The sequence below is a fragment of the Ursus arctos genome, unplaced genomic scaffold (assembly GCF_023065955.2).
Source record: "Ursus arctos isolate Adak ecotype North America unplaced genomic scaffold, UrsArc2.0 scaffold_14, whole genome shotgun sequence".
Classification (NCBI taxonomy): domain Eukaryota; kingdom Metazoa; phylum Chordata; class Mammalia; order Carnivora; family Ursidae; genus Ursus; species Ursus arctos.
Genome location: NW_026622808.1, coordinates 28,834,991 through 28,860,059, shown reverse-complemented (window position 1 = coordinate 28,860,059; position 25,069 = coordinate 28,834,991). Strand labels below are relative to the sequence as shown.

At 48.7% G+C, this 25,069-nt stretch overlaps 1 protein-coding gene across 1 annotated transcript in view; it reads left to right on the top strand.

Annotated features, from left to right (window-relative positions):
- Window positions 1-25,069, top strand: part of SUGP1 (SURP and G-patch domain containing 1) — a 30,312-nt gene that overhangs the window by 5,029 nt on the left and 214 nt on the right. Inside the window, exons 3-13 of the mRNA XM_026500604.4 lie at window positions 1,520-1,620; window positions 3,462-3,662; window positions 5,772-5,895; window positions 6,433-6,533; window positions 7,447-7,570; window positions 14,687-15,042; window positions 21,946-22,052; window positions 22,922-23,099; window positions 23,524-23,630; window positions 24,470-24,615; window positions 24,711-24,840. Of these exons, the coding sequence (XP_026356389.1) occupies window positions 1,520-1,620; window positions 3,462-3,662; window positions 5,772-5,895; window positions 6,433-6,533; window positions 7,447-7,570; window positions 14,687-15,042; window positions 21,946-22,052; window positions 22,922-23,099; window positions 23,524-23,630; window positions 24,470-24,615; window positions 24,711-24,840 (1,675 nt within the window). The remainder of the gene's footprint in view (window positions 1-1,519; window positions 1,621-3,461; window positions 3,663-5,771; window positions 5,896-6,432; window positions 6,534-7,446; window positions 7,571-14,686; window positions 15,043-21,945; window positions 22,053-22,921; window positions 23,100-23,523; window positions 23,631-24,469; window positions 24,616-24,710; window positions 24,841-25,069) is intronic.

Sequence of the window (25,069 nt, the reverse complement as noted above, 5' to 3'; positions counted from 1 at the left end):
ATTTTTAATTCAAATATTTTTTTGACATAAATAGGGCCATACTGTAGTTTGGTTTTCTTTGGTGTGGGGGCTGGAGGGGAAGAGGGAAATGGGGAGGGAGAGAGAGAGAATCTTAAGCAGGCTCCATGCTCAGTGCAGAGCCCGATGCTGGGCTCGATCTCACAACCCTGAGATCATGACCTGAGCAGAAATCAAGAGTTGGATGCTTAACTACCCCTGTAGATGTTGTTTTATATCCTGCTTTTTTTTGTTTTTCTTTTAATGTTGTACTTTACTGCTTTATCTTTCAAATTTTAAGTTTTCAGGGCTGCTCCATCTGCCCTATGGAAGTCCTGTGATATATTTAACTAGTGCTATTTGTTGATTAGGTTGTTTCCATTTTTAGTTCATTACAACAGATTTTTAGAAGAATAACACTTTCTAGATTTTTAGAATTTTTAGAAGAATAATACCTAATTTTAAAGGAAAAAGGCTAGGCCTGTGGGCTCCCTGAGCCCTTACCAATTATTGGATGTGTCAGTATAACAATAACTAATAATTATTATAATAATACGATGTGTAATATATAGTAATTACGGCATATAAATATATAATAGTTGTAATTAATGACAAAATTGGGAGTGTTGTATGGCCTTGAAAGCAGTATATAGGAGGAATTTCTGAGGTTTGGGGCAGGAGGGTATGTTATAGTAGAAAATGGAAGAAGTAGGATATATACTGTGATCATAGCCTTATTTCCTTCTGTTTCTAAGTTAGGGGACACATCAAAGAAATAGACCAAAGAGTTAGTAGTGGCTGTTCTGAGGGAAAGAGACTCTTTTGGATGTTTCCCTTTGCTTTCTATTTTTCTGTGTACCTATTTTCTCCATGGTAAACCTCTATTGCTTTTATGATCAGGAAAACTGAATTTGAATTAAACATTTGGGCCCCTGGGTTTGCTTTAGTGCTGACTTGTTGAAAATAAATATTTAAACATACCTTTTGCAAACAAAAGAGTGTGTAAAAATAATAAGAATATAAAATCCCCCTTTAATTCTTCTCCCAAGAGATTGCTTTGGGTGTTTTGCTGTGCACCACAGAGGCTCTGACTGGCTCAGGCCCGGAACTGCAGTCACACGTGGGTATAGACACATAGGCCCTGCCTTGGAAATCTCATATCTAGCTGAGAAGACAGACATGGGAGCCAGTAACAGCCCAGATGGTTAGTTAACAAGTATGCAGGTGCAGGGGGAGCAGGTGCTTCTGAGCTGTCTTGTTGGAGATACTGTGTGAACCTGGAGGGTCGATATACAGGTAGCGATAACATCAATGTAGACACTATTGCTTTGACTAGCACCACATTATTCCATTTTACTACGAAAGCTGCTCTGTGCACTCAGTAGTCCCGAGACATCTTTGGGGGAGGGTTTTGGGTCCCACTAGGTGAGAACGTGGGGTGGGTGTGGGGCTGAGATGGGCGAGGCAGGCCCCTGCCCCTGCTCTTGTGGCTCACCCTCTCTGTCCTCTGTCTCGGGTCTAGAATTGCGAATGCACACAACTCTTCCGTTTCCAACAAGTTTGCTAATGATGGCAGCTTCTTGCAGCAGTTTCTGAAGTTGCAGAAGGCGCAGACCAGCACAGGTGAGTGCTGTCACCCTCTTCCTGAGCCTCCCTCTGCTGGGGCTCGCCCTGCTGGCTCTCTCCTCTGGGGGTCTCTGGGCGTCACAGAAATAGCAGGTCCCGACTCAGACTTATTCCTCTCATCCTACATTGATTGGGATGAATTCTGTTCATCCCTACAGTAAATGATCAGGGGGGAGCACAGACCCAGCCTTCAAGGTGCTTACCCCATAGGAGCAGAGACAGAGAAGCCAGGTTTTAGTCCAGGGGGTAGGGGCCTGACTAAACATGCCCCGGGTGTTGGGGAATGTCATCGAAAAGATGTGCCCACCAGTTGACTGGTCAGCTGGACCCTGGCTGGCACTCAGAGGCTCCTTGCCCCCTCCCCTGTGCTTGAAATGTGGGCTCCCCTTGTCCTTCCTGTTCCCAGAAGCTACTCCAAGCACATAGCCTTGAGGTAGTGATGTAATGAGAACATCTGTGAGTATATGTGACTGAACCCACTTAAGGTGTCCGTACACTTTTAAGATTTGGCAGGCAGGTGCAGGGATCCATTCATTTTGCTGCCGCCCAAGACAAGCCTCATGTGAAGTTCCTTTTGTTTATTACAACTGCTGCTTACCAACCTGGAGTGGCCTGCCTTTTTCATTGGTCTCTCCCTGCTCTCTGAGTACGGGGGTCAGTTTCAGATTACACCAGGGAAGCTCCCTGGAGGGTTACAAACCAACACCAGGGCTGTGGGACCACAGCGTGGGTTAGAGCAGGGTTCGAGGGATGGGACCCCATCCATAGGTGGGAGGGCCACGTGGCCCATGGGAGGTCCATGGGCCATGTGAGGTGCGAGAATCCCTCACTGCAGGGAGTCCACCCCTATCTATGGTTGTGCAGTTTACCAATCAGCTTAATTTTTTAAAAATTTTATGTATTTCAGAGAGAGAGGGGGAGAGAGAGAATGCCTACGTGTGCGTGCACAAGTCGGGGGGAAGGTCTGAGGGAGAGGCCAAGCAGGGAGCCCGACTCGGGGCTCTATCCCAGGACCCTGAGATCATGACCTGAGCCAAAGGCAGATTATTAACTGACTGAGCCACCCAGGCACCCCAGCTTAATTTTGTTTTTTAAAAAAGATTATTTATTTATTTTAGAGCATGTGCATGGGTGGGAGTGGGGCAGAGGGAGATGGAATCTTAAGCAGACTCCCGGGTGAGCAAGGAGCCAGTAGTGGTGGTGGATCTCACAACCCTGAGGTCATGACCTGAGCCAAATCAAGAGTCAGATGATTAACCGACTGAACCACCCAGACGCCCCTCAGTCAGCTTACTTTTAATGTAAGAAAGTTGCTGGCAAAACAGCTGACTTTTAGTCTTGTCAGTGTCTCTAGGAAACAGCTAAGAAAGTTAACCTAAGACCAAATTCACCCATAGAGGGGGAGGAAGGACTGTGTCAGCCCTTCACTGCAGGATCTTAGGCCAGGAGCTGTGTTTGAAAAGCCCCGAATAGGCTGTCTCCAGCTTGCCACCGACAGTCAAGGGGAATGGTTATAAGCTCAGGCTCCATCCAGAAGAGCTGGCACATCCCTGGGCTTTGGGCGCAAATGTTAGGGAGTCTTCTGCCAGAGCCGCTACCTGCAGAGCCCAGTCTTTCTTCTTCAGGCTGGGTGACCGTGACAAGTCTTTCCTCTCTGAGCCTTAGTGTCCTCCTCTATAAAATGAGGATGGCATCCTCTCTGAATACCCACCCCTGCCAGTCACCATGCTGAAAGCCAAGGACTCAGCCCTGCTTAATGCACTCACGCAGCATGGTGAGAAGATGGGGAAATGTGCATCTCAGACCTTGAGCATGGGTGTCTTTCTTTCTATCCCAAGATGCCCCACCTAGCACGCCCAGTGCCCCCACTCGAGTACTCCCCCGCACCGGAAAGAGGCCCCCTCTCATCAGCAGCCCACCGGGCCAGGTGAAGAACTATGTGCATGCCAAGCAGCTGCCTGTGGCCAGCCGCCCAAGTGTCTTCCAGTCTCCTGATGAGGATGAGGAGGAAGACTACGAGCAGTGGCTGGAGATCAAAGGTAGGGTGCGGGAGCTGCCACCTTCCTTTGACCAGCGCCCCTCCAGCTTCATGGGTGGGACCCATGGTCATCGGGGAAAGTGTGGCTAGTGGTGAGGGGCTGCCAGCCCTCCAGGCTGAGCCAAGGGCCAGCATGGGACCCTCCAGGGTTGGGGTCGAGTGAAGAAAGGGGGTGGGGAGCAGTGAAAGGGAAATGTGGAGGGGCTACAGACTTGTGGACTTTGTCCTGGGAGCCGTGGGAACCATCCTTCACCTGTGTGGGCCGGTCTCCAGCCAGGGCAGGGGCATTCTCAGAGGAGCATTCACTTGTATCTCTCCTTGTCCCAACACGAGAGGGGGAGCTTCCACGGCTCCCCTGTCTGGGTGCACACTTTCTGAGCCCTTTGAGAACCAGAAGCGCCTCTTCCCATTGCGGGTTATTGTCCCCACCAGTTTGGGCCAGAGGTACAAGCCCACAGGTTGGAGGGCATGCTCTCCTGCCCAGGGGAAGGATGGTCATTTTTCTTGGAAAACCAGTCCAGGTCCTATAGTATAGGAGGGTGGAGGTGGCGGTGGCAGCATTCCCGCTGTATCTAACTCCCATCTGCATTCAGAACAAGGCCTCAGTGCCTCCTGAACCATGTGGAGGCCTGGGCCATCTCTGCCCCAGACCGGCTGACACAGTCCTGTCACCCTGATGGTGAGGGTGGATTGAAGTAACATATAGTTATGCTGCGACAACCTTCAGACTTGTTACTCTCATTGAGTGTGCTGGCTTATGGCCATGCATCTGAGCAGATCAATGGCCAACCTCTGTCAGGATGGAGCCAGGGAGGGAGCTGTTTCCTGAGGTATCACGGCAGCTCTGACACTACCCTACTGGGAAGTGATGCCTTACAGGGGGCTGTGAGTGTTTTGAGGTCATTGAGGCCTCTTATGGCCTGCTATTGACATGGCCTCAGAAAAGCACCTTTGTAAATGGCAAGCAAGTCAGGGTCATTGCCAGGCACTCAGGAAGAGTGTAGGCTAGGGGGAAAGGTGGCTACAGAAAGTCCCTACGACCTCTTCAGAGTCCTCCTCAGGCCACAGGTCCCTGACCTCCTATCCCCCAGCTTCCTGGCAGCCAAAGCAACAAGGGAAATAAGTTTGGCTGCAGCTTCAGTGTCTAGCCTTGTTGCTGAGAGCAGTGAACATTCCTAGGCAGTGGCAGGGAGAAATTTCTCCAGGGGGTTCTCATAAAAGGGACATGAACCGTAAATTGGCCTACAGATGCCTCAGGAACAGGCCAGCAATGAAATAAAAAAGCAAGTTCCACGCGGATCAGAGGGAAGGCTAATACAAATACAAAAAGAACATTTCTGTAGCTCTGTTCACTGTAAAGGCCCTGAGGTAACGATTAAGCCTGTTGCAGTGAGCGCCCCCTGGCACCCAGATCGTGGTCTGGAAACACACTTTCTCCCTCATGGACACCAGGACTTCTTGGAGAAATGGCTGGCTCTAGGTCTGGTCAGGAAGTATATGAGATGATCCTGGAGCACCCTGTCCCAGCAGATAGCCAGGAGGCCATCAGAGACTCCTGGGGTCAGGCCCAAAGGCCTTGGGAGCCAGGTTGAAGAGGCTGTACCAGCCACAGAGGGGACATTTGAGCTTCTGTGATGACAATTGCAATGGATTGAAACCCACTTTATATGTTTAAAATGGATTGAAACTCACTCGATGTGTTTAAGTCAGAGTTTGTAATGATACTTTAAAAAGGATTTTGTCATCTTTGAAGGGTAACAGGAAACCAATATGTTAAACTGAACCCTGGTAAATAAAAAGAACTAAGTATTTCAGAAAAGAAGGGGAGACTGGCTATGTTTTCTGACATCTCCCTTCCAGCCTGGGAATTGACTTGGTCTCCCAGACTACACTCCTACACTTCTCTCCCGGCCAGTGTGTCTCACGAAGACTGTTTAGACTGCTTACCCCCTCGTCACAGTGCTTTGTGCTTGGACCCAGGACACCCGACAATCTCCCGCATTTCATCCTCTTCTCCCCCACCCCTCTGTCGTTGTGGTCCATAGAGAGAGTGTGCCTGTTGACTGTGGGGTGTGTGAGTTGAACCCCAGTACTGACAGCCTCCTTAAAGTTTCACCCCCAGAGGGAGCCGAGACTCGGAAAGTGATAGAGAAATTGGCCCGCTTTGTGGCAGAAGGAGGCCCCGAGTTAGAAAAAGTAGCTATGGAGAACTACAAGGATAACCCGGCGTTTTCGTAAGTATTTCTGGGAGGGGAAGGCCACCACTGCTTAATGTGCTTGTCACACAGCAGTACATGTGTTCTTGTAAAACCCCGCTGGTTACTGAGGCTTGTCGGGGCTGGGGCACTTGCTTGTGCGGGCCAGATACTGGTCTGCGTTTCCAAGTGCTTTCTAACCCGCACCAGAGGGTTAGGTGTGGCTCCAGTGTGGTACAGAGGCTTAGTCTTAGACCCCAACAAGGTGTCTCTGCTCACCAGCTTGCTTTTGTTTTGTTTTGTTTTTAATATTTTATTTATTTGAGAGAGAGAGCACAAGTGGGCAGAGGGGCAGAGGGAAAGGGAGAGACAGACTCCCTGCTGAGCAGGGAGCCCCGTGCGGGGCTCGATTCCAGAATGCTGGGATCATGACCTGAGCCGAAGGCAGACGCTTCACTGACTGAGCCACCCAGGCACCCCACCAGCTTGCTTTTGCACAGCATTCTTCAGAAGCTGCTTGGGTCAGCCCATCCCTGCTGCTCACCTTCCTGTCTGTTTTGCGAAACTTCTCTCCAGGTTTTTACATGATAAGAATAGCAGGGAATTCCTCTACTACAGAAAGAAGGTGGCTGAGATAAGAAAGGAGGCACAGAAGTTGCAGGCATCCTCTCAGAAAGGTAAGTGGGTGAGGGGGTGGGAGGTTCTGGGGAGGTGTGTGGACAAACCATATGGAAATGGGGTTCTGGGAGGCTCTGGTGCATGGGGTGGTGCCTAGGGCCCAACTCTGTGCCCTCTTAGGCAGCCGGGGTCACCCTGGGGACGGTATTGCCCTCTTCACCAGTGGTCTGAGGTGAGGAAGAGTCTGAGGGCCAAGGTCAAGGCTATTGTTATGTTCAAGGGCGCTGCTCTGTGCATGTATAGGGAGCAGAGGGATGGAGTGCTTGTCTGTTGGTTCTTGGTCATTTAAATAAGTGTTAACGGGCTTTTGCTGTCTGTCTGGCACTGAGGACCTAAAGACGAATGTGCCTGACGCTTGGGGAGGGGAATAGAGGACAGGAGGGATCCGCTGATGAGCTCCTGATGGATGGGATGAGTATCAGGGGAGGGGGAGATGCTAGCTGATCTCCAGCCATCATGAGGTAAAATCCCAGGCAGATTATGGTGGGTGGCAGGGGCATGATGTTTAGGCGAAACACAGGCCACAGAGGTCGGTATGTTTTGTCTCCTGCCGCCCTGTGCCCTGACCTTCTCCCCAGGAGAGGAGGGCCAGGCCCACTTTCATGTGTGACCTGGATGGGCAGCCCCTGACAGAAAGACTGAGGTGGGGCTCCCGTCTCCCCTCCGGCCTGAATCCAGACTCACATTCTACGATCTGTGGGGTGGGAAGGGACAGGGTGGGGGCAGGGGCTCAAGATATATTGTAATATTAACTCTGGTATTTGGTCCCAATGCAGTAATCTGATTCCCATTTGCCTGTTTTTCTTTGCATTGTTCCTAAAATAAACCCCTCTTGTTGCCCATGGGGTTCTTAGCAGAAATTAGGCTGTTGGGTGTGGTGAGTTGAGCTCAGTACTGACAGCCTGCTTAAAGTTTCACCCCCAGAGGACGAAGAGGCCAAGAACCTTGCAGAAAAGTTGGCCAGGTTCATAGCGGACGGGGGTCCAGAAGTGGAAACCATCGCTCTCCAGAACAACCGCGAGAACCAGGCGTTCAGGTATGAGGGGAACTAAACAGGGAGACGACCCCACACACACCCTGATCACAGCACTGCCACTCCTCCGTCTCCGGTGGTCTCAGCATGTCAGAGTCCCACAGTCAGAAGGTGGCAGGATCGGGCCTAGGAGTTCCCAAGCCCAGCTCTGCCACCCCATGGGCAACTACTTGTCGGAGCCCAAATCATCTCTGAGGCAGGCATGCGGGGACCCTTGGGGTCTTCTATTTTTAGCGTGCCTCGTGGAGAAAAAGTCTCTAGTGCTCCCCAGGCTCCTTCTGTAACAGATGGCAGCCCTAGGCTAGGAGCAGGCCAGGCTCTTGGGCAGAAACTCCCAGAAGTGTTGTTCACTTTGTGCATTTGTAGGGTCAGGAAGGGAGTGGCAGGAAAGTGGGAATGTGGTACCTTAGGCTCTGTGAAGTGGGGACCTCAGCCTGTACACAGGTTCCACAGAGGGCTTGGGACAAGCAGCCTGGCTTCCCTGCTGTCTGCAGCCATGCAGCCACATCCCAGCCCCTCAGGCTGGGTCTGTGTTTACCCATTCATTCGTTGCATGGGTTCAGCAGCACCTCTTTGCTGGGTGAGGTTTCTGGGGGGCAGGGTGTTGGAGTAGGGGTTGGGCAGTCACGGTGCTGGGTAGGGACCAGCAGGGATGCTGAAGTCAGTGTGGGGGTGATGCACCCATTCATTTTTGGCCGTGAATAACACAAATTCCGACTCAGAAAGCAGGGAGATATGATGGCATGTGTAACAAAAAGTCCAGGAGCAACAGTCTGGACTACTTGAGTCAGTGGCTCTAGATGCCACTGGGGACTCAGGACAAAGGAAGCAGGAGTGAAGCAGCAGGGATCCAGGTGCCACACTGATGTGACTGGCGTGCAGGGCTAGCATCAGTGTGCAGTGTCCCTGGGCCTTGGAGCCAGGCAGGGCAAGGTCCTAGAGGGCAGGTCTTCACTGACAGCCTTTGGAGGGTCTGCACAGAGAGTGACAGGGTAAACTGTGCTTCCAAGGTCATGGGCCACAGTTCTAAGGGGTGTCAGACACACCAGGTCAAAGCAGACAGAGGAGAAGCATGGGGGGGAGGGGTGTCAATGCTGATAGAACCGTGGGGACTAGGAGAGGGAGAGCCAAGGCTTGGTGACTCAGTGGACGAGGGCAGGCAGAGGGCTCAGGGATCCATGTACGTGGTACCTGGGCAGCCAGGAGCCTTCGTGGAGGCCACGGGGTATTTGGGTCCGGAGTTTGAGAGAGGGGTCTGCCTGGCCTAGAGATCCACCTGAGATCTCACAACATCGTGATAACGGCCACCACTCTGCACCACTTTTTTTTTTTTTTTAACTCCGTTTACCTAAGTTTTAGTTAAGAAGAACATTTAATTTACCGTCACTAGTCATAAGTAGAATTGATTACGAAAAGATCTACGGCAGGTAAGGTGGGCAAGGTTATGGATTTCTGTCGAGGCTGCGAGCCCAGGCTGCTGCCCTTGGTCAGAGAGGTCCAGGGCCCAGCAGCACTGGCCACGCCTTCCCCCCTGGGGTCAGAAATGCGAGACACTCTCGGCACAGGCAGCTCTGGTTCCTCTGTGGGGCTTCACTGGTGGTCGCCCAGCTCGTTGGGTGTTACTGTGATGAGGCCAGAGGGAAGAAGGGGTGCCAGGGCAAGGGCAGAGCCTGGGGTCCCTGGTGGGGAAGTGGCCAAAGGTGAGCAGCGTCGTCCGTTTAATCTCCGCATGGAGTCAGGTGCGAGGCAGTTTCTTTCACCTTCAAATGTAACAGGAGCAGCTCGTGTGTTTGCCTCTCTTGGCCCTTCCCTGCCCTCCTGATTGCTCACATTGGGCCACGCACACCCCAGCGGCTCTGTGTTTTGGGAAACAATGTGTTAACAATGGCTTATCTATAAAGAAACTGGAAACACCCATTCCTTTGGCCAGTCATCTCAGGCATCTGTGATGCCATCCCCAGAAATAATGTTAACTACGGCATCATCCATAGTCATGAAAAATGAGTCGCAAATTGAATGTCCAGCCTCTGTGGGCTCAGTTCTTAATAACTGCATGTCCTCAGTGGAATCGCGGCCATCAGAAGGCACATTGGGTAAAGGTTGTAGCAGCAAGCACAGTATCCATCCTGAGCCACGTGCCACTCTAACCTGTTACCCAGGTGAGCCACGTTGTTCTTTTCAAGCCCTGTTGCTGGCCTCTTACAGGGGAGAAAACTGAGGCAGAGATCGGTGGGAGGAGGTGCCTTCACCACACTGCATGCCGTTTTAACAGGAAAGCCTTATGTCTGTCAAGTTAAAACTTTTAAATCAGATTAGAGAAACCAAATAGCCTTAAGTCCATATCTGACCCTTTCTGGTTGCCGAGCGTCTTTTTTTCCACAACTGTTCCCTTCCTTCTTTGAAAACTTTTTGCTTTTGTCTCTTCACTTTTTTTAAGGTGTTATTTTTTTTTTTTTAAGGGAAGTTTTAGGTTCACAGCAAAATTGAAGGGATGGTACAGAGACTTCTCACGTGCCCCTGCCTCTACATGTGCATGGCCTGCCCTATTATCAGCATTCCCCAGCAGAGTAGTACAATCGAAGAAGCTACATTGATATATCATAATCCCCCAAAGCCCACCGTTTACGTTAGGGTTCAGTCTTGGTGACTCACCTTCTGTGAGTTTGGACAAATGTACAATGACGTCTGTCCATCATTATGGCATCATATAAAGTATTCTGATTGCCCTAAAGTAACCCATGTTCCACATATTCGTCCCTTCTTCCTCCCCAACTCCTGGCAACCACTGATCTTTTTACCAATTCCATAGTTTGCCTTTTCCAAAATTTTATGTAATTGGAGTCCTATAGTATGTAGTCTTTTCAGATTGGCTTCTTTCGCTTAGTAATACTCATTTAAGATTGATTCTTCCGTGTCTTTATATGGCTTGACAGTTCATTTCTTTTTAGCCCTGAATAATAGGCCATTGTTTGGATGCCCCCCAGTTTATTTATCCATTCAGCTATGGCAGAACATCTTGATTGCTTCCAAATTTTGGCAATTGTGAAGGAAACTGCTATAAACATCTGTGTGCAGGTTTTTGTGTGGACATAAGTTTTCAACTCTTGGGTAAATACCAAGAAATGTGATTGCTGGATCGCATGGTATGTTTAGTTCTCTGAGAAACTGCCAAACTGTCTTCCAAAGTGGCTGTATCGTTTGCATTTCCCTCTGCAGTGAGTGAGAGTTCCTGTTGCTCCACAGGCTGGCCAACATCTGATGTTCTCAGTGTTCTGGATTTTGGCCATTCTAATAACATGTGTGGTGGGATCTCAGTGTTGTTTTAATTTGCATTTTCATGATGACATATGATGTGGAACATCTTTTCATATGCTTATTTGCCGTCTGTGTATCTTCTTTGGGAGGTGTATGTTAAAATCATTGGCTCATTTTTTAATGGCTTGTTTTCTCATCATTGAGGTTTAGGAGTTCTTTGTATATTTTGGATCATAGTCCTTTTATCAAATGTGTCTTTTGCAAATATTATCTCCCAGTCAGTGGTGTGTCTTCTCTTGAGAATGTCTTTTGCAGAGCCGAAGTTTTCAATTTTGGGGGCACCTGGGTGTTTCAGTCGGTTGAGTGTCTGCCTTTGGCCCAGAATATGATCCTGGGGTCCTGGGATCAAGCCCCACATCGGGCTCTGCTCAGGTGGGAACTTGCTTCTCCCTCTCCCTCTACCTGCTGCTCTGCCTGCCTGTGCGCTTGCCCTCTCTCTCTCTGTCAAATAAATAAATAAAACTTAAAAAGAATAAATTTTAATGAAGTCCAGCCTATCAGTTTCTTTCATGATAGTGCCTTGAGTGTGTCTAAGAAGTCATCACCATCCATGAGGTCATCCAGGTTTTCTTCTATGTTATCACCTAGGAGCCTTACAGCCTTGCATTTTACATTAAGTCTGTGATCCGTTTTTAGTTAATTTTTGCGGAAGGTATGAGGTCTGCGTCTAGATTTTTTTTTTTTTTTTTTTTTGCATGCGGACGTCCAGTCCCCCAGTACCATTTGTTGAAAAGAATGTCTGCTCCATCGGACTACCTATGCTCCTTTGTCAAAGATCAGTTGACCATGTTTTTATGGGTTTATTTCTGGGCCCTTTGTGTGTTCTGTTGACATGGTTGTCTATTCTTTCACAAATACCACACTGTCTTGATAAGATAGCTTACAGTAAGCCTTGAAATCTGGTCGTGTCAGTCTTCCAACTTTGCTCTTGTTCAGTATTGTGTTGGCTATTCTGGGTCTTTTGTGCCTATATAAGTTTTAGAATCAGTCAATATCCACGAAATAACTTGTTAGGATTTTACTCAGATGGCATTGAATCTATAAATCAAGTTGGAAAGAAGCAACATTTTGACAACATCGAGTTTTCCTATCTACGATCAAGGAATATCTCTCCAGTTATTTAGTTCTTTGAATGCATTCATCGGAGTTGTGTAGTTTTCCTCATAGAATCTGTTCCTAAATTTTCAGACTTACACCGAAGTAGTTCATTTTTTGTGTTCTAATGTAAATGCTATTGTGTTTTTAATTTCTTTTTTTTTAAGGTTTTTTTTTTAATGATTTTTTTATTATATTATGTTAGTCACCATACAGTACATCCCCGGTTTCCGATATAAAGTTTGATGATTCATTAGTTGCGTATAACACCCACTGCACCATGCAATACGTGCCCTCCTTACTACCCATCACCAGTCTATCCCATTCCCCCACCCCCCTCCCCTATGTGTTTTTAATTTCTGATCTACTTGTTCATTGCTGGTATATAGGAAAGCAGTTGACTTTTGTATATTAACCTTGTATCCTGCAGCCTTGTTAACAATCACCTATTAGTTCCAGCAGTTTTTTGATAGGTTTTTTTGTACCTAGATCATCGTGTTATTTGTGAACAGAGAGAGTTTTATTTCTTCTTTCTCAGTCAGTGTATTTGCTCTTATCTTTTCTTATTGCATTAGCTAAGACTTCTAGTACAGTGTTGAAACTCATTGGTGGGGTGGAATATTCTGGCCTTGTTTCCATTCTTAGTGGGAAAACTTCTACTTTCTCGCTATTAAGTATGATGTTAGCTGTAGGTTTTTTTCAAAGATACTCTTTATCAAGTTAAGAAAGTTCTCTTACATTTCTGGTTTACTGAGTGTTTTTGTCATGAAGGGGTGCTGGGTTTTGTCAAAGGCTTTTTGTGTGGCTATTATGATTATGTGATTTTTCTTTTTTAGCTTATTGATGTGATGGATTACCTTTTTTTTTTTTTTTTTAATGTTAAACCAGCTTTGCATGCCTGGAATAAATCCCACTGTGTATAATTTTTTAAAATTAAAAAAAATTTTAATTAAAGTATAGTTAACACATATAGTTTCAGGTGTACAACATAGTGATTTGACAAGTATATAACATCATGAAATGCTGACGATGAGAAGTGTGGTTACCACATGTTACCACACAAAGTTATTACAGTATTATTGACTGTATTTCCTATGCTGTGTTTTTCATCCCCATGACTTATTTATGACTGGAAGTTTGTACTCTCTTAATTTTCACATATGTCATCTGTCCCTCCCACCCCCCTATAATTCTTACACATTTGTGGATTTGGTTTGCTAATACTTCGTTGAGAATTTTTACACCTGTGTTCATGAGAGATATTGGTCTGTAGTTTTCTTGTGATATCTTTGTTTGGTTTTGGTATTAGGGTAATTGGATGAGTTAGGAAGTATTCTCTCTTGTATCCTTTGAAAGGGGTTTTAGAGAATTGATATAATTTCTTCCTGAAATATTTGGTAGAATTCACTGGTGAACTCCTAGGCCTAGTGCTTTCTGTTTTTGAAAGGTTATTACTTAACTCAATTTCTTTTTTTTTTTTTTTTTTAAGATTTTATTCTTAAGAAGTCTTTACACCCAACATGGGGCTCGAACCCACAACCCTAAGATCAAGAGTCACATGCTCTACTGACTGAGCCAACCAGGCATTGCACTCCATTTCTTTAATAGAAGTAGATCTGTTCACATTGTCTACCTCTGGGGCAAAGAAGTACAAAGGAGGACAGAGGAGATGCCCCCATCTCCCCATCCTTCTATCCCACCTTAGGTACTGATGTTAGCTGGGCTGAGGTCCTTCTTCTCCTTCCTGGCTCTCATGTAGACACATAGAAACAGTCTATAGGGTTTCCTTGTGCTGTCTTTCTCGTACGAAAAGAATTTACAGCATCCTTGAGCCTGCACATTGCTGTCACAGCACAGCATTACGCTGTGTCTAGCCCCTCCTTGTTGAAACCTGTGAGCCCATGCTGTACACTGGTTTTGCTTCGTGGAGCTGAGCTGTGACTCTTCCCTCTGGTGTGGACCACAGAGGTGGGACTCTCAGCTCAAGACAAGCACAATCTGAGAGATGCTGGGCAGGTGCAGAGGAAGCCATAGTTTCTGAACCCAGCCCCACCTGCTTTACACTTGGGACTGGCATTGGTGGGGAGAGACCAAGCGACCCTCAACTTCCAGTGAGGTGGGGGCTTTTGCCCTTCAGTTGGGGTCCAGTCCCTGTCCATTCCGATGTTCATGTTTCTGTTTTGGCTGCATTTGCTATTGATGCCTCTCAAGGGTACATCAGAGAGAAGCGCAGATGTGCCAGGCTGTCAGGTTTGGGACAAATCCTGCCCTTTCTGGTGCCATGTATCTCTCCCAACTCAGGATTTCTTGGTTTGAAGGCACCAGTGTGCTCCTCTAGAACAGGCGAAGAAACCCCACAGAGCCTGGGGAAGGTCCGACAGAGCCCACCCTTTTTCCTTTGAAGCAGGGTGTCAATTATGTTGTGATGGGTGCCTGATAGAGATGGCGTAGGGACTTGGAGTGACCATTGGCTCACAGGAATGGCATGGCAACAAGCTGTGAGCACGTCACACTATGCCTCAAGCTTGGGCCACCAGAGCCAGCAGCCACTGAATACTGGCAGTGCAGGAGGTCATGGTAGAGACCTCGACCCTCCTATGACCCTGGCTAACCTGGGTAGGTGTGCACAAGGCCCAAGCTGCTCCTGCCCTGAGTCAGGCAGGGGGCTTGGGCCCAGCTGATGGTGTGCCCCCCCACTCTCCTTTGCAGCTTTCTATACGAACCCAACAGCCAAGGGTACAAATACTACCGCCAGAAGCTGGAAGAGTTCCGGAAAGCTAAGGCTGGTCCCACAGGCACTCTCATGGCACCCGACCTCAGCCTGAAACGCAAATCCCCTCCTGAGACCCCATCGGGGTCCTTGCCCCCAACTGCTGCCTGCCCTGCCTCATCTGCCCCCTCGCCTGCAGTCACCCCAGCTCCAACCATCCCTGGGAAGCCAGCCACCACAGCCACTGTGAAAAAGAAGCGAAAGAGCCGGTGGGGGCCTGAAGAGGACAAGGTGGAACTCCCACCCGCCGAGCTGGTACAGAGGGATGTAGACGCCTCTCCCTCACCTCTGTCAGGTGGGCTCACCCCCTTCCGCCACCTCTGTCAGGGCAGTCTGGCTTCTTTCACTGAAATAATGTTTCCACGCTTCATCTGTGTTGTAGCACGTGTCAGAGTTTCATTCCTTCTTGTGGCTAAATCCATTTCACGGATGGATGACACTTTGTTTATCCATCAGACGATGAACACATGGGTTGTTTTCCACCTTTTAGCAACTGTAAATAGTACTGTTGTGAACACTGGTCTGCAAGTACTGTATTGAATCCCTGATTTGGATTCTCTTGGGTCCATACCTAGGAGTGGAATCACTGGGTCATATGGTAATTCTGTTTAACTTTTTGAGGAACCGCCAAACTATTTTCTGCAGCAGCTGCATCATTTGATAGTCCCCCCAGCAGTGCACAAGGGTTCCCATTTCTCCACTTCCTTGCCTTTTTAGAATAGCCATCCTAGCGGGTGTAAAGTGGAGTCACGTTGTCGTTTTGAATTGCATTTCCCTAATGTCTGGTGGCATTGAGCATCTTTTCATGTGCTAAGTGGTCATTTGTATAGCTTATTTGGAGAAATGTCTAATTTATTTATTTATTTTTTTTTTTTTTAAAGATTTTATTTATTCGACAGAGATAGAGACAGCCAGCGAGAGAGGGAACACAGCAGGGGCAGTGGGAGAGGAAGAAGCAGGCTCATAGCGTAGGAGCCTGATGTGGGGCTCGATCCCAGAACGCCGGGATCACGCCCTGAGCCAAAGGCAGACGCTTAACCACTGTGCCACCCAGGCGCCCCAATTTATTTATTTTTTTAATTTATTTATTTGACAGAGATAGACAGCCAGCGAGAGGGAACACAAGCAGGGGGAGTGGGAGAGGAAGAAGCAGGCTCCCAGCGGAGGAGCCCGATGTGGGACTCGATCCCGGAACACCGGGATCACGCCCTGAGCCAAAGGCAGACGCCTAACGACTGCACTACCCAGGTGCCCCGAGAAATGTCTATTTTAGTCCCTTGCCCACTTTTAAATTGGGTTGTCTTTTTGTTGTTGAGTTGTAGGAGTTCTTTATATATTCTGGGTGTTAACTCCCTATTCAGATACATGGTTTGCAAATATATCTTCTCATTCTATGGATTATCTTTTTATTCTCTTGATAGTTTGTGTCCTTTGATGCACAGAAGTTTTAAAGTTTAACAAAGTTCAATTTATTTTTCCTTTTGTTGCCTGTGCTTTTGATTTCATTTTGAAACCATAGCTAAATTCAAGGTCATAAAGATTTGCCCCTATGTTCTAAGTTTTTTATAGTTTTGGGACTTTGATCTATTTTGAGGCAGTTTTTATATATGATATAAACTAAGGATCCAACTTTATTCTCTTCCATGTAGAAATCCGTTTTCCCAGCACCATTTGTTGAAGAGACTTGTCTTTCCCCATTGAATGGTCTTGACAACCCTTGTCAAAACTCAGTTGTCCTTAGATGTAAGGGTTTATTTCTGGGCTCTCTATTCTGTTGTACTGGTTTGTATGTCTGTCCTTAGGTCAGTACCAACTGTTTTGATTACTGTACCTTTGTAGTAAGTTCTGAAATTGGGAGTGTGAGTCTTCCAACTTCGTTCTTCTTTTTCAAGCTTTGGCTGTTGAGGGTCTTCAGTTTTCAGGTGGGCTTCTCCATTTCCACAGAAACACTGTTGGGATTTTGATAGGGATTGCCTTGAGTCTGTAGATTGCTTTGGGCACTTTGGACACGATAAAAATATTAAGGTCTTCCTTACAATAACAACAACAACCAGTCTTCCGGACTGTGAACACAGGATGTCTTTCCATTTATTTAGATCGTCTTTAATTTGTTTCAACATGTTTTGTAGTTTTCATTGTACATGTCTTACACTTCCTTGGTTAAATTTGTTCCTAAGTGATTTTTTTTTTTGATGCTGTTGTAAATGGAATTGCTTTTTAAATTTTTGTTTAGTATTGTTTGTTGCTAATGTATAGAAATACAACTGATTTTTGCATGTTGGTGTTGGATCCTCCAACTTTGCTGAATTCACTTATTAGTTCTGACAATCTTTTGGTGGATTCTTTAGGTTTTCCTGTATATATAATTACAATCATGTTTTCTGCAAGTAGAGGTAGTTCTAATTCTTGCTTTCCAGGTGGGATGCCTCTTATTTCTTTTTCTTGCCTAATTGCTCTAGTTAGCACTTCTAGTAGTAAGTTGAATAGAGGTAAGGAAAATGGGCATCCTTGTCTTGTTCTGATCTTAGGGGGAATGTTTTCAGTCTTTCACTATTGAGTATGTTAGCTATGTGTTTTTCATATATGACCTTTATCATGTTGAGGAAGTTCTTGTCTGTTCCTAGTCTATTGAATGTTTTTATCACGGAGTCATATTAGATTTTGTCATATGCTTTCTCTGTATCAGTTGAAATGATTGGATGGGTTTTTTTCTTCCGTCTATTAATGCGGTGTATTACATTGGTTAATTTTCTTGTATTGAACCATGTGACATTGTGGTTTATTAGAAATACATATTTGGCCATTCAGATGACCAAAATAATATTTCTCATATGTATTTGGTCTTTGTTCACAGCTCCTGGCTCACAGTTCCTCCCAAAACCCTTGGAATTTCCTGAGTGATAAGAGCAGTGGGAGCATCTTTTGTTGTATTATTTGGTCTCCATCCTCAGTTCATGAAAATGTTTCAGAGCCATAAAGGTGAAATAGGGGTCTTGTTGTTTATAATAAGCCCCTTTCCACCACAACTGGGTTTATGTTACTGAGGTGACTTTTGGAAAGTACCTAAGGATGGGGGCTGGTTGCCAGGGGAACCAACCATGAATAGAGGGTTGGAACTTTCCGTCCCACCCCCTAGGTTCCAGGGAGGGGAGAGGGGCTAGAGGTTCAATCAGTCAACAGCAGCTAGTGATTTCATCAATCATGCCCGTGCAGTGAAGCCTCCATAAAAACCCAGAGTCAGGGTTCAGAGAACTTCCAGGTTGCTGAACACGTGGAGGTTCAGGGAAAGTGGCGTGCTCAGAGAGAGCATAGAAGCTCTGGGTGCTTTCCCCATACTTGCCCTGGGCATCTTTTCCATCTTTTCCTAACTTATATCCATTTATAATATATGAGTAAAGCAGTAATCTGGTAAGTAAAATGTTTTTCTGAGTTCTGTGAGCCAGTATAGTGAATTAATTGAACACAGAAGGGAATTTTTGGAACTTCTGATCTACAGCCAGTCAGTAGCATAGGTGATGACGTGGGCTTGTAGTTGGTAGCAGAAGTTGGCCGGGGAGTGGGGAGCAGTCTTATAAGACTGACCCCTTAACCCATGGAATCCAGTGCTACCTCCTGGTGGATAGTGTTAGAACTGAGTTGACCTATTGGACACCCAGTGGGTGTCTGAAAATTGCTCTTTGGTGTGGGGGACCTTCTCCCCCGCCCCCCCCGCCCCACGCACACACGCGCACACACACACACACACACACACACTAGAATTGGTACCGGACACACACACACACACACACACTAGAATTGGTACCGGACACACACACACACACACACACATTAGAATTGGTACCGGACACACACACACACACACACATTAGAATTGGTACCGGACACACACACACACACACACACACACACACACATTAGAATTGGTACCGGACACACACACACACACACACACACACACACTAGAATTGGTACCGGAACTCTGTTTAAACCACTCTTGCGTTTCTGGGATAAACCCCACTTGGTCATGGTCTTTTTGTTAACGTGCTACTGTATTCAGTTTGCTGGTATTTTGTTGCAGATGTCTGCATCTGTATTCATAAGGAATGTTGGTCTGTCGTTTTCTTGTGGTGTCTCTGTCTGCTTTTGGTATCAGGGTAATGCTAATGTTATGGAATGGATTAAGAAATACTCCCTCTAATCGTTTTGTAAAAGTTTGAGAAGACTTATTAGCATTAATTGTTCTTTTAAATGATTGGTAAAATTCACCAGTAATGCCATCTGGTCTGGGCTTTCCTCTTTTGGGAGGTTTTTGGTTGCCGATTCAATCTCCTTACGTGCTGTAAGTCTGTTTAGGTTTTCTCTTTCTCCTTGAGTTAGTTTTGGTGGTTTATACATTTCTAGAAATTGGTTCACTTCATTTAGGTTATCCAAGTTGTCGGCTTAACAGGTGTTCATAGTAATCTTTTACAATTCCTTTTTATTTCCATAAAGTCATTAGTAATATCCCCTCTTCCGTTTCTGATTTTAGTAAGTCTTTTCTTTTTTTTCCCTTAGGCAGTCTGTCTAAAGGTATGTCAGTTTTGTCGATCTTTTCAAAAAACCAACTTTTGGTTTCGTGGATTTTCTATGTTTCTGTTCCCTACTTCATTTATCTTCATTCTGATCTTCATTTCCTTCCCTCTGCTAGCTTTGGAATTAGTTTGCTTTTCTTTTTCTAGTTCTTTAAGGTGTGCAGTCAGGTTATCGATTGGAGAAAATTCTTCTTAATTATGAGCAGTTATAGCTGTAGTTCTCTTGTCGCACTGCTTTTGCTCCGTCCCATCAGTTTTGCTCTCTTGTGCTTTCGTGTTCATTAATCTCTTAATTATTTTCTAATCGCTCTTGGTGAATTTCCTCTTTGACCCGTTGGTTGTTTAAGAGTGTGTTATTTAATTTCCACATATTTGTGAGTTTTCCCATTTTCCTTCTGTTTCTGATTTCTATTTTCATTCCATTGTGATCAGAAAAGAAACTTGGTATGATTTCAGTCTTTAAAATTTATTAAAACGCATTTTGTAGCCTAACGCGTGATCTGTCCTGGAGAATGTTCCATGTGCACTTGAGAAGACTATCGGCCGCTGCTGGGTTGCATGTTCTGTATGCGTCTGTTAGATCTCACTGGTTGTAGAGTTTAATATTCTATATCCTTACTGATTTACATCTAGATACCCTGTCCCTTATAAAAAATGGGGCAGTGAAGCCTCCAATTGTTATTGCAGAACTGTGTATTTCTCACCTCAGTTTTGTCAATTTTTGCTATATACTCATTTTATTTTCTTTCTGGTTCAAATATTTTATCAACGTAGAACCTTCTTTTTGTCTCTTGTAAACTTTCTTGGCTGGAAGTCTATTTTGTCTGATGCTGGTATGGCCATCGCACCTTGCTCTTGGTTACTGTTTGCATGGAGTATATTTTTCTGTCCTTTCACTTTCAACTTATTTGTGACTTTGTACCTAAAGCGAGTCTCTTGTAGGCAGCGTATAGATGGATCCTGTTATCTCCCTTAAGCTTTAAAGTACTTGGATCCATTCTTGTCACAGAAAGCTCAGGAAATGCATGATGATAAGCATGGTGATTGCCACAGTCAGTTTTGCACAATCCTCTCCAACATCCGCCTCCTTGACAGTTTCAGAGGTGGCCAGCACGTCGTCTCATTTCTCCTTTTCTACCACAAACCCGCCAGGGTGGGAGTCTGTTGTCATCCCATTCTGCAGGTGAGGATGGCTGGCTGAGAGAGGCTGTCCCGTGGCCTCTGGCTCGCTGCCCTCCACACAGCCTGCACCACAGGCAGAACCCGCTCCACTGCCCTCGCCCCTGGACGCGCAAGTACACAGAGGAGTCATATGTGCCCTGGCGCTGACACCTACATTTCTTTTGCAAGAATGGGCCGAGAGGGAAGACAGCTCACCCAAGTCACATGGCTGGCCTGTTGGCCTTTCAGTCCAAGGAGAAAAGCTAGTGAAGATTCTACTACTCCCTGGGGTTCTAAATTACATCTCTCCCCAGGATTGAATGTGTCTTGGGTCGGATTGCCATCACGTGTCAAACTCTGGTGCCCACCGTAATGGAGGGTGCTCGGCCGTCAGTGCTGTTCTGGTGCGCGTGCCACGGTTCTGAACCCACATCCCTGAGGCCTGGCCCCAGCTCCCAGCTGGTGAGGAAGCCTCCCCCTGTGGTCTAGTGTGCAGGCACGGGCTCCAAAGGCTCACATCCAGGTTTAAGGGCCACTGGCCCGTGTCGTCCCTGGGGGAGTGTGCAGCCCCCACCTGCTTGCTTGCTGGTAAAGTGGCCTGAGGAGAGGGACAGTGGGCACACTGCAGCTACACGGCGGGCTGCTCAGACCTTGACTCCCTTCCCTGTTCACAGGGCTCCCACACAGACCTTCGAGGAGGTATTGGGGTAAACGTGGGCTCAGGGAGCACTCATGGGTGGTTCTTGCAGGCGAGGTCCCAGCCCTGGTGTGCCGGGGGGACCTGGCTCTTTGCACATGCCAGGAGGGCCTCCGTCCCCGCGTCCGCCCAGCTTCTCCCCGAGGAAGCTCCTGCGGGAGGGGTGGTGGTTTCTGCCCCCCAGATGGGGCCGCCACAGCGTCTTCATGTGCATTAGTGTTGCTGGCTCCAGCCAAGCTCCGAAGCGGATGCCAAATTAAATGTCACTTGCTTTGAGGATGGTCGGCTGCCTCCCCGGAAGGAGCTAACAGCGACACAGCTGAGTCTTATGCCAGACTCTGAACCCTTGTGTGTCTGCGCGGGGTGTCTGTTCCCTGCAGGGCTTATTTCCAAGAGTCGGTGTGTGAATGCACATATACACAGGCACATGCTATCTCCACTCTCATGTCTCTGCCTTTGCAAAGTCTCCGTCTTGTCACCCATCAGACACGTGACCTCAAGTGAGGCCCTGGACCTCTAAGTTCTGATGCTGGCATCTGCAACATGGGGGTATAGAGCCTGCCTGGAGAGGTCACGTGAGGATGAAGCTGGGTCCCTGGTGAGCCCCCATGGTCATCACATGACATGGGACACCAACTGCTGTGATGTGAAGGCTCTGTCATGCATGCTGGGTGCCTCAGGTGTCATCAGCGCCTGGACGCTGTGCCGCATGCAGGAGCAGGTCTGGACCCGTGCATCCATTGTTGACCAGCCTGTGTCTTGTTTCCAGTTCAGGACCTCAAAGGGCTTGGCTATGAGAAAGGGAAGCCCGTAGGTTTGGTGGGTGTCACGGAGCTGTCAGATGCCCAGAAGAAGCAGCTGAAGGAGCAACAGGAGGTAAGTCTGGGGGCCGAGCCGGCAGGCTCCAGAGGGGCTGGTGGAGTATTGTCCCCCACCTCATCTCACAGTTCATTGGTCATGTCGTATGCTTTCGGAGCCTCCCCGTGCTGGGTGGATCCCACAGTCAGGGGAAAGGTCCTTGGGCAGCAGGCCCCTGTCAGCAGCATTCCACCTCCCAAGGGTGCTTCCCAGCCTGCGTTGGACCCAGAGCTGAGGCCTTCTCACACTGGGCAGCCCCTGAGCCTGATGCTCTGTAGCTACTCCTCAAGACGCTTATGGGCTGACTACCTGACTAGGTAGTCTCCATTTTAAGTTATCCTTCCAGTGCTCCCCAGCATCCAGGACAGGACAGGCTGGGCTAGCGCTGGGTGCCATAAGCGAGGTGACAGATGCTCAGTTGGTGTCAGGCTGTGATTGGGGTGAGGGCTGGCTTGGCCTCTCTGCTGCTTTCCTGGGGAACTATAGGCACCTGTCTGTTGGTCCTTGGGGACACTTAACCCCAGTCCCCTCCTCCAGGCTGGCAGCCCCATCACCTCACCCTCAACCCTTCTGTGGTCAGGGGCCTGCAGTGGCCTCATTTGGTCTACAGCAAGGGTGCGCAGGATGTGCTGGGTTCCAGGCCAGACTACGTGCAGCAGAGAGGGGTCCTCCTGCTCACCGTGGGGATTCAGGGAACCCAGGGCACGCACTGCTACCAGACCTTGTGTCGTCTTGAGCACTTGCTCCAAGCCCTGCTCACGTGCCTGCCCCAGGGAGGGCAGAAAGCGGGAAGGGCGAGGGCACCTGACGTGCGCAGGGAAGGCAAAGGGGCCGGCCTCTTGCACACGTGGTCCCTGGCACTGCTCACTGGCGTGCACTGCCCACAGATGCAGCAGATGTATGACATGATCATGCAGCACAAGCGTGCGATGCAGGACATGCAGCTGTTGTGGGAGAAGGCCCTGCAGCAGCACCAGCACGGCTACGACAGCGACGAGGAGGTGGACAGCGAGCTGGGCACCTGGGAACACCAGCTGCGGCGTATGGAGATGGACAAGACTCGGGGTGCGCCGAGGGGCCCCCGTTGCGGGTGGGGTGTGGGACAGGGTACCTGGGTGGGGCCATGCCCTGGGCACCGCAGGCTCAGGAAGCCCCACTCACCTGCCCAGGAAGGTACCTGGAGACGCCACCTGGGGTCTTAAGCCGCCTGTGCAACTTGTATGGCCTGGAGCAAGGAACTCGGCTTCTCTGTCTCCGTTTCCTCAGTGGGAAAAAGTAGTTCTCTAAGCGTTCGCTGCTGTTTGGACATGGCACTTAGCAGGGCTGCCTGGAGGAGTAGGGTTTGGGTCGGGGCCTCAACCATTTGCCTCGTTCCCCTACAACCCAACTCCCTGCACCCCGCCCAAGACTCATCCTGTGCTGTGGGGCCACCCGGCCCACTCCCCGCCCTCTTCCTTTCTCTCACTTTCCCCCCTGCTTCTCCGGGCAGAGTGGGCCGAGCAGCTGACAAAGATGGGCCGCGGCAAGCACTTTATCGGAGATTTCCTGCCACCAGATGAGCTGGAGAAGTTCATGGAAACCTTCAAGGCCCTGAAGGTGAGCTGGGAGGGTCCCCGGGCACCAGCCCCTGATGTGGGCTGTCTGGCAGGCAGCCATGCCAGTGGCCCAGCCCCTCCTGTGAGCCTCACGAGGCAGGCGCCTGAGGCATCCTTGAGGCCCCCCCTCATTCACAGGAGGAGCTGGTCCCTCTTGCCTCCGGAGGCATCTGTTGATGATAGACACCGTCTGTGGAGGGAATTAGCAGAAAGCAGCTCAGCTGCTGCTTTAGAAACATTTCCCAGGGCTTAAGGGAAATTCTACTTTCAGTGGAGCCAATTAAGTGCAGTTTATAGGGAAAGCGTTTCTCAGGCAGAAGCCCCCATGGACTGGGTTCTCCAGAACAAGAACTTCACATTCCTCCCATGCTGTCATCATGCTTCCAAGGAGAGACAGCTGACGGGGCACATCCCATGTCATCTTTTGGGGGATTTTTGTAAAACTGCTTTGTACCTCATAACGTCATCAACAAGGCGGTCACCTTATTGACCCCATCTTTTTAGCATTCTGTGTAATGAATTGCCCTCAGAACCTAGGACTTCTCTTTGCTGACGAACCATTAATCTTTCCTGTGGTGGGTGAGGCCTGTGTGACGTCACCTGGCCCTCGCTGACTGCCACCAGGCAGTTTGGTACAAAATCCGGCCCTGGGGACCCTGAGAAGGAGCATCTTGGTCTCTTCTCAAGGAATCTGACCTGGTACAGAGGCTGCAGATGAGCAGGTGGTCTCAGCGGCCAGTGACCCCATTGGTGGTGGGGGAGGAGGCAGTGTTCAGGCCAGGGCCAGGACCTGGGACAGTTGCAACCCTGGTGGATGACAGCCACGTCCTTGCCCTGCAGGAGGGCCGAGAGCCTGACTACTCAGAGTACAAGGAGTTCAAGCTGACAGTGGAGAACATCGGCTACCAGATGCTGATGAAAATGGGCTGGAAGGAGGGCGACGGGCTGGGTTCAGAGGGCCAGGGCATCAAGAACCCCGTCAACAAGTGAGTGTATGTGCTCCCTGCCACTCCTCCTACTGGCAGCAGCCTGGCCTCCTGCTCACTTGGCCCTGTCCCGTCCCCCCCCCCCCCCCCCGCAGAGGCACCACCACAGTAGACGGAGCGGGCTTCGGCATCGACCGGCCGGCCGAGCTCTCCAAGGAGGATGACGAGTATGAGGCCTTCCGCAAGAGGATGATGCTGGCCTACCGCTTCCGGCCCAACCCCCTGGTGCGTGTGTCCTAAGCCCCCCAGCACGATTCCTGGCTGGGCTCCCCAGAATCTCAGCAGGGGGGTGGCAGTGCTGGTAACAGAGCTGGCGCTCCTTCCTCAGTTCAGCTAGGCCAGGTCTCACTAGTAACACCCTCCCCTCTGGAGGACGTGAGCTCAGCTGTCCCTGGAACTTTCTGGGCAGGAGGAACTGCTGTCTTTAGCATTGACCCCCTCCCCGTCTTATCTT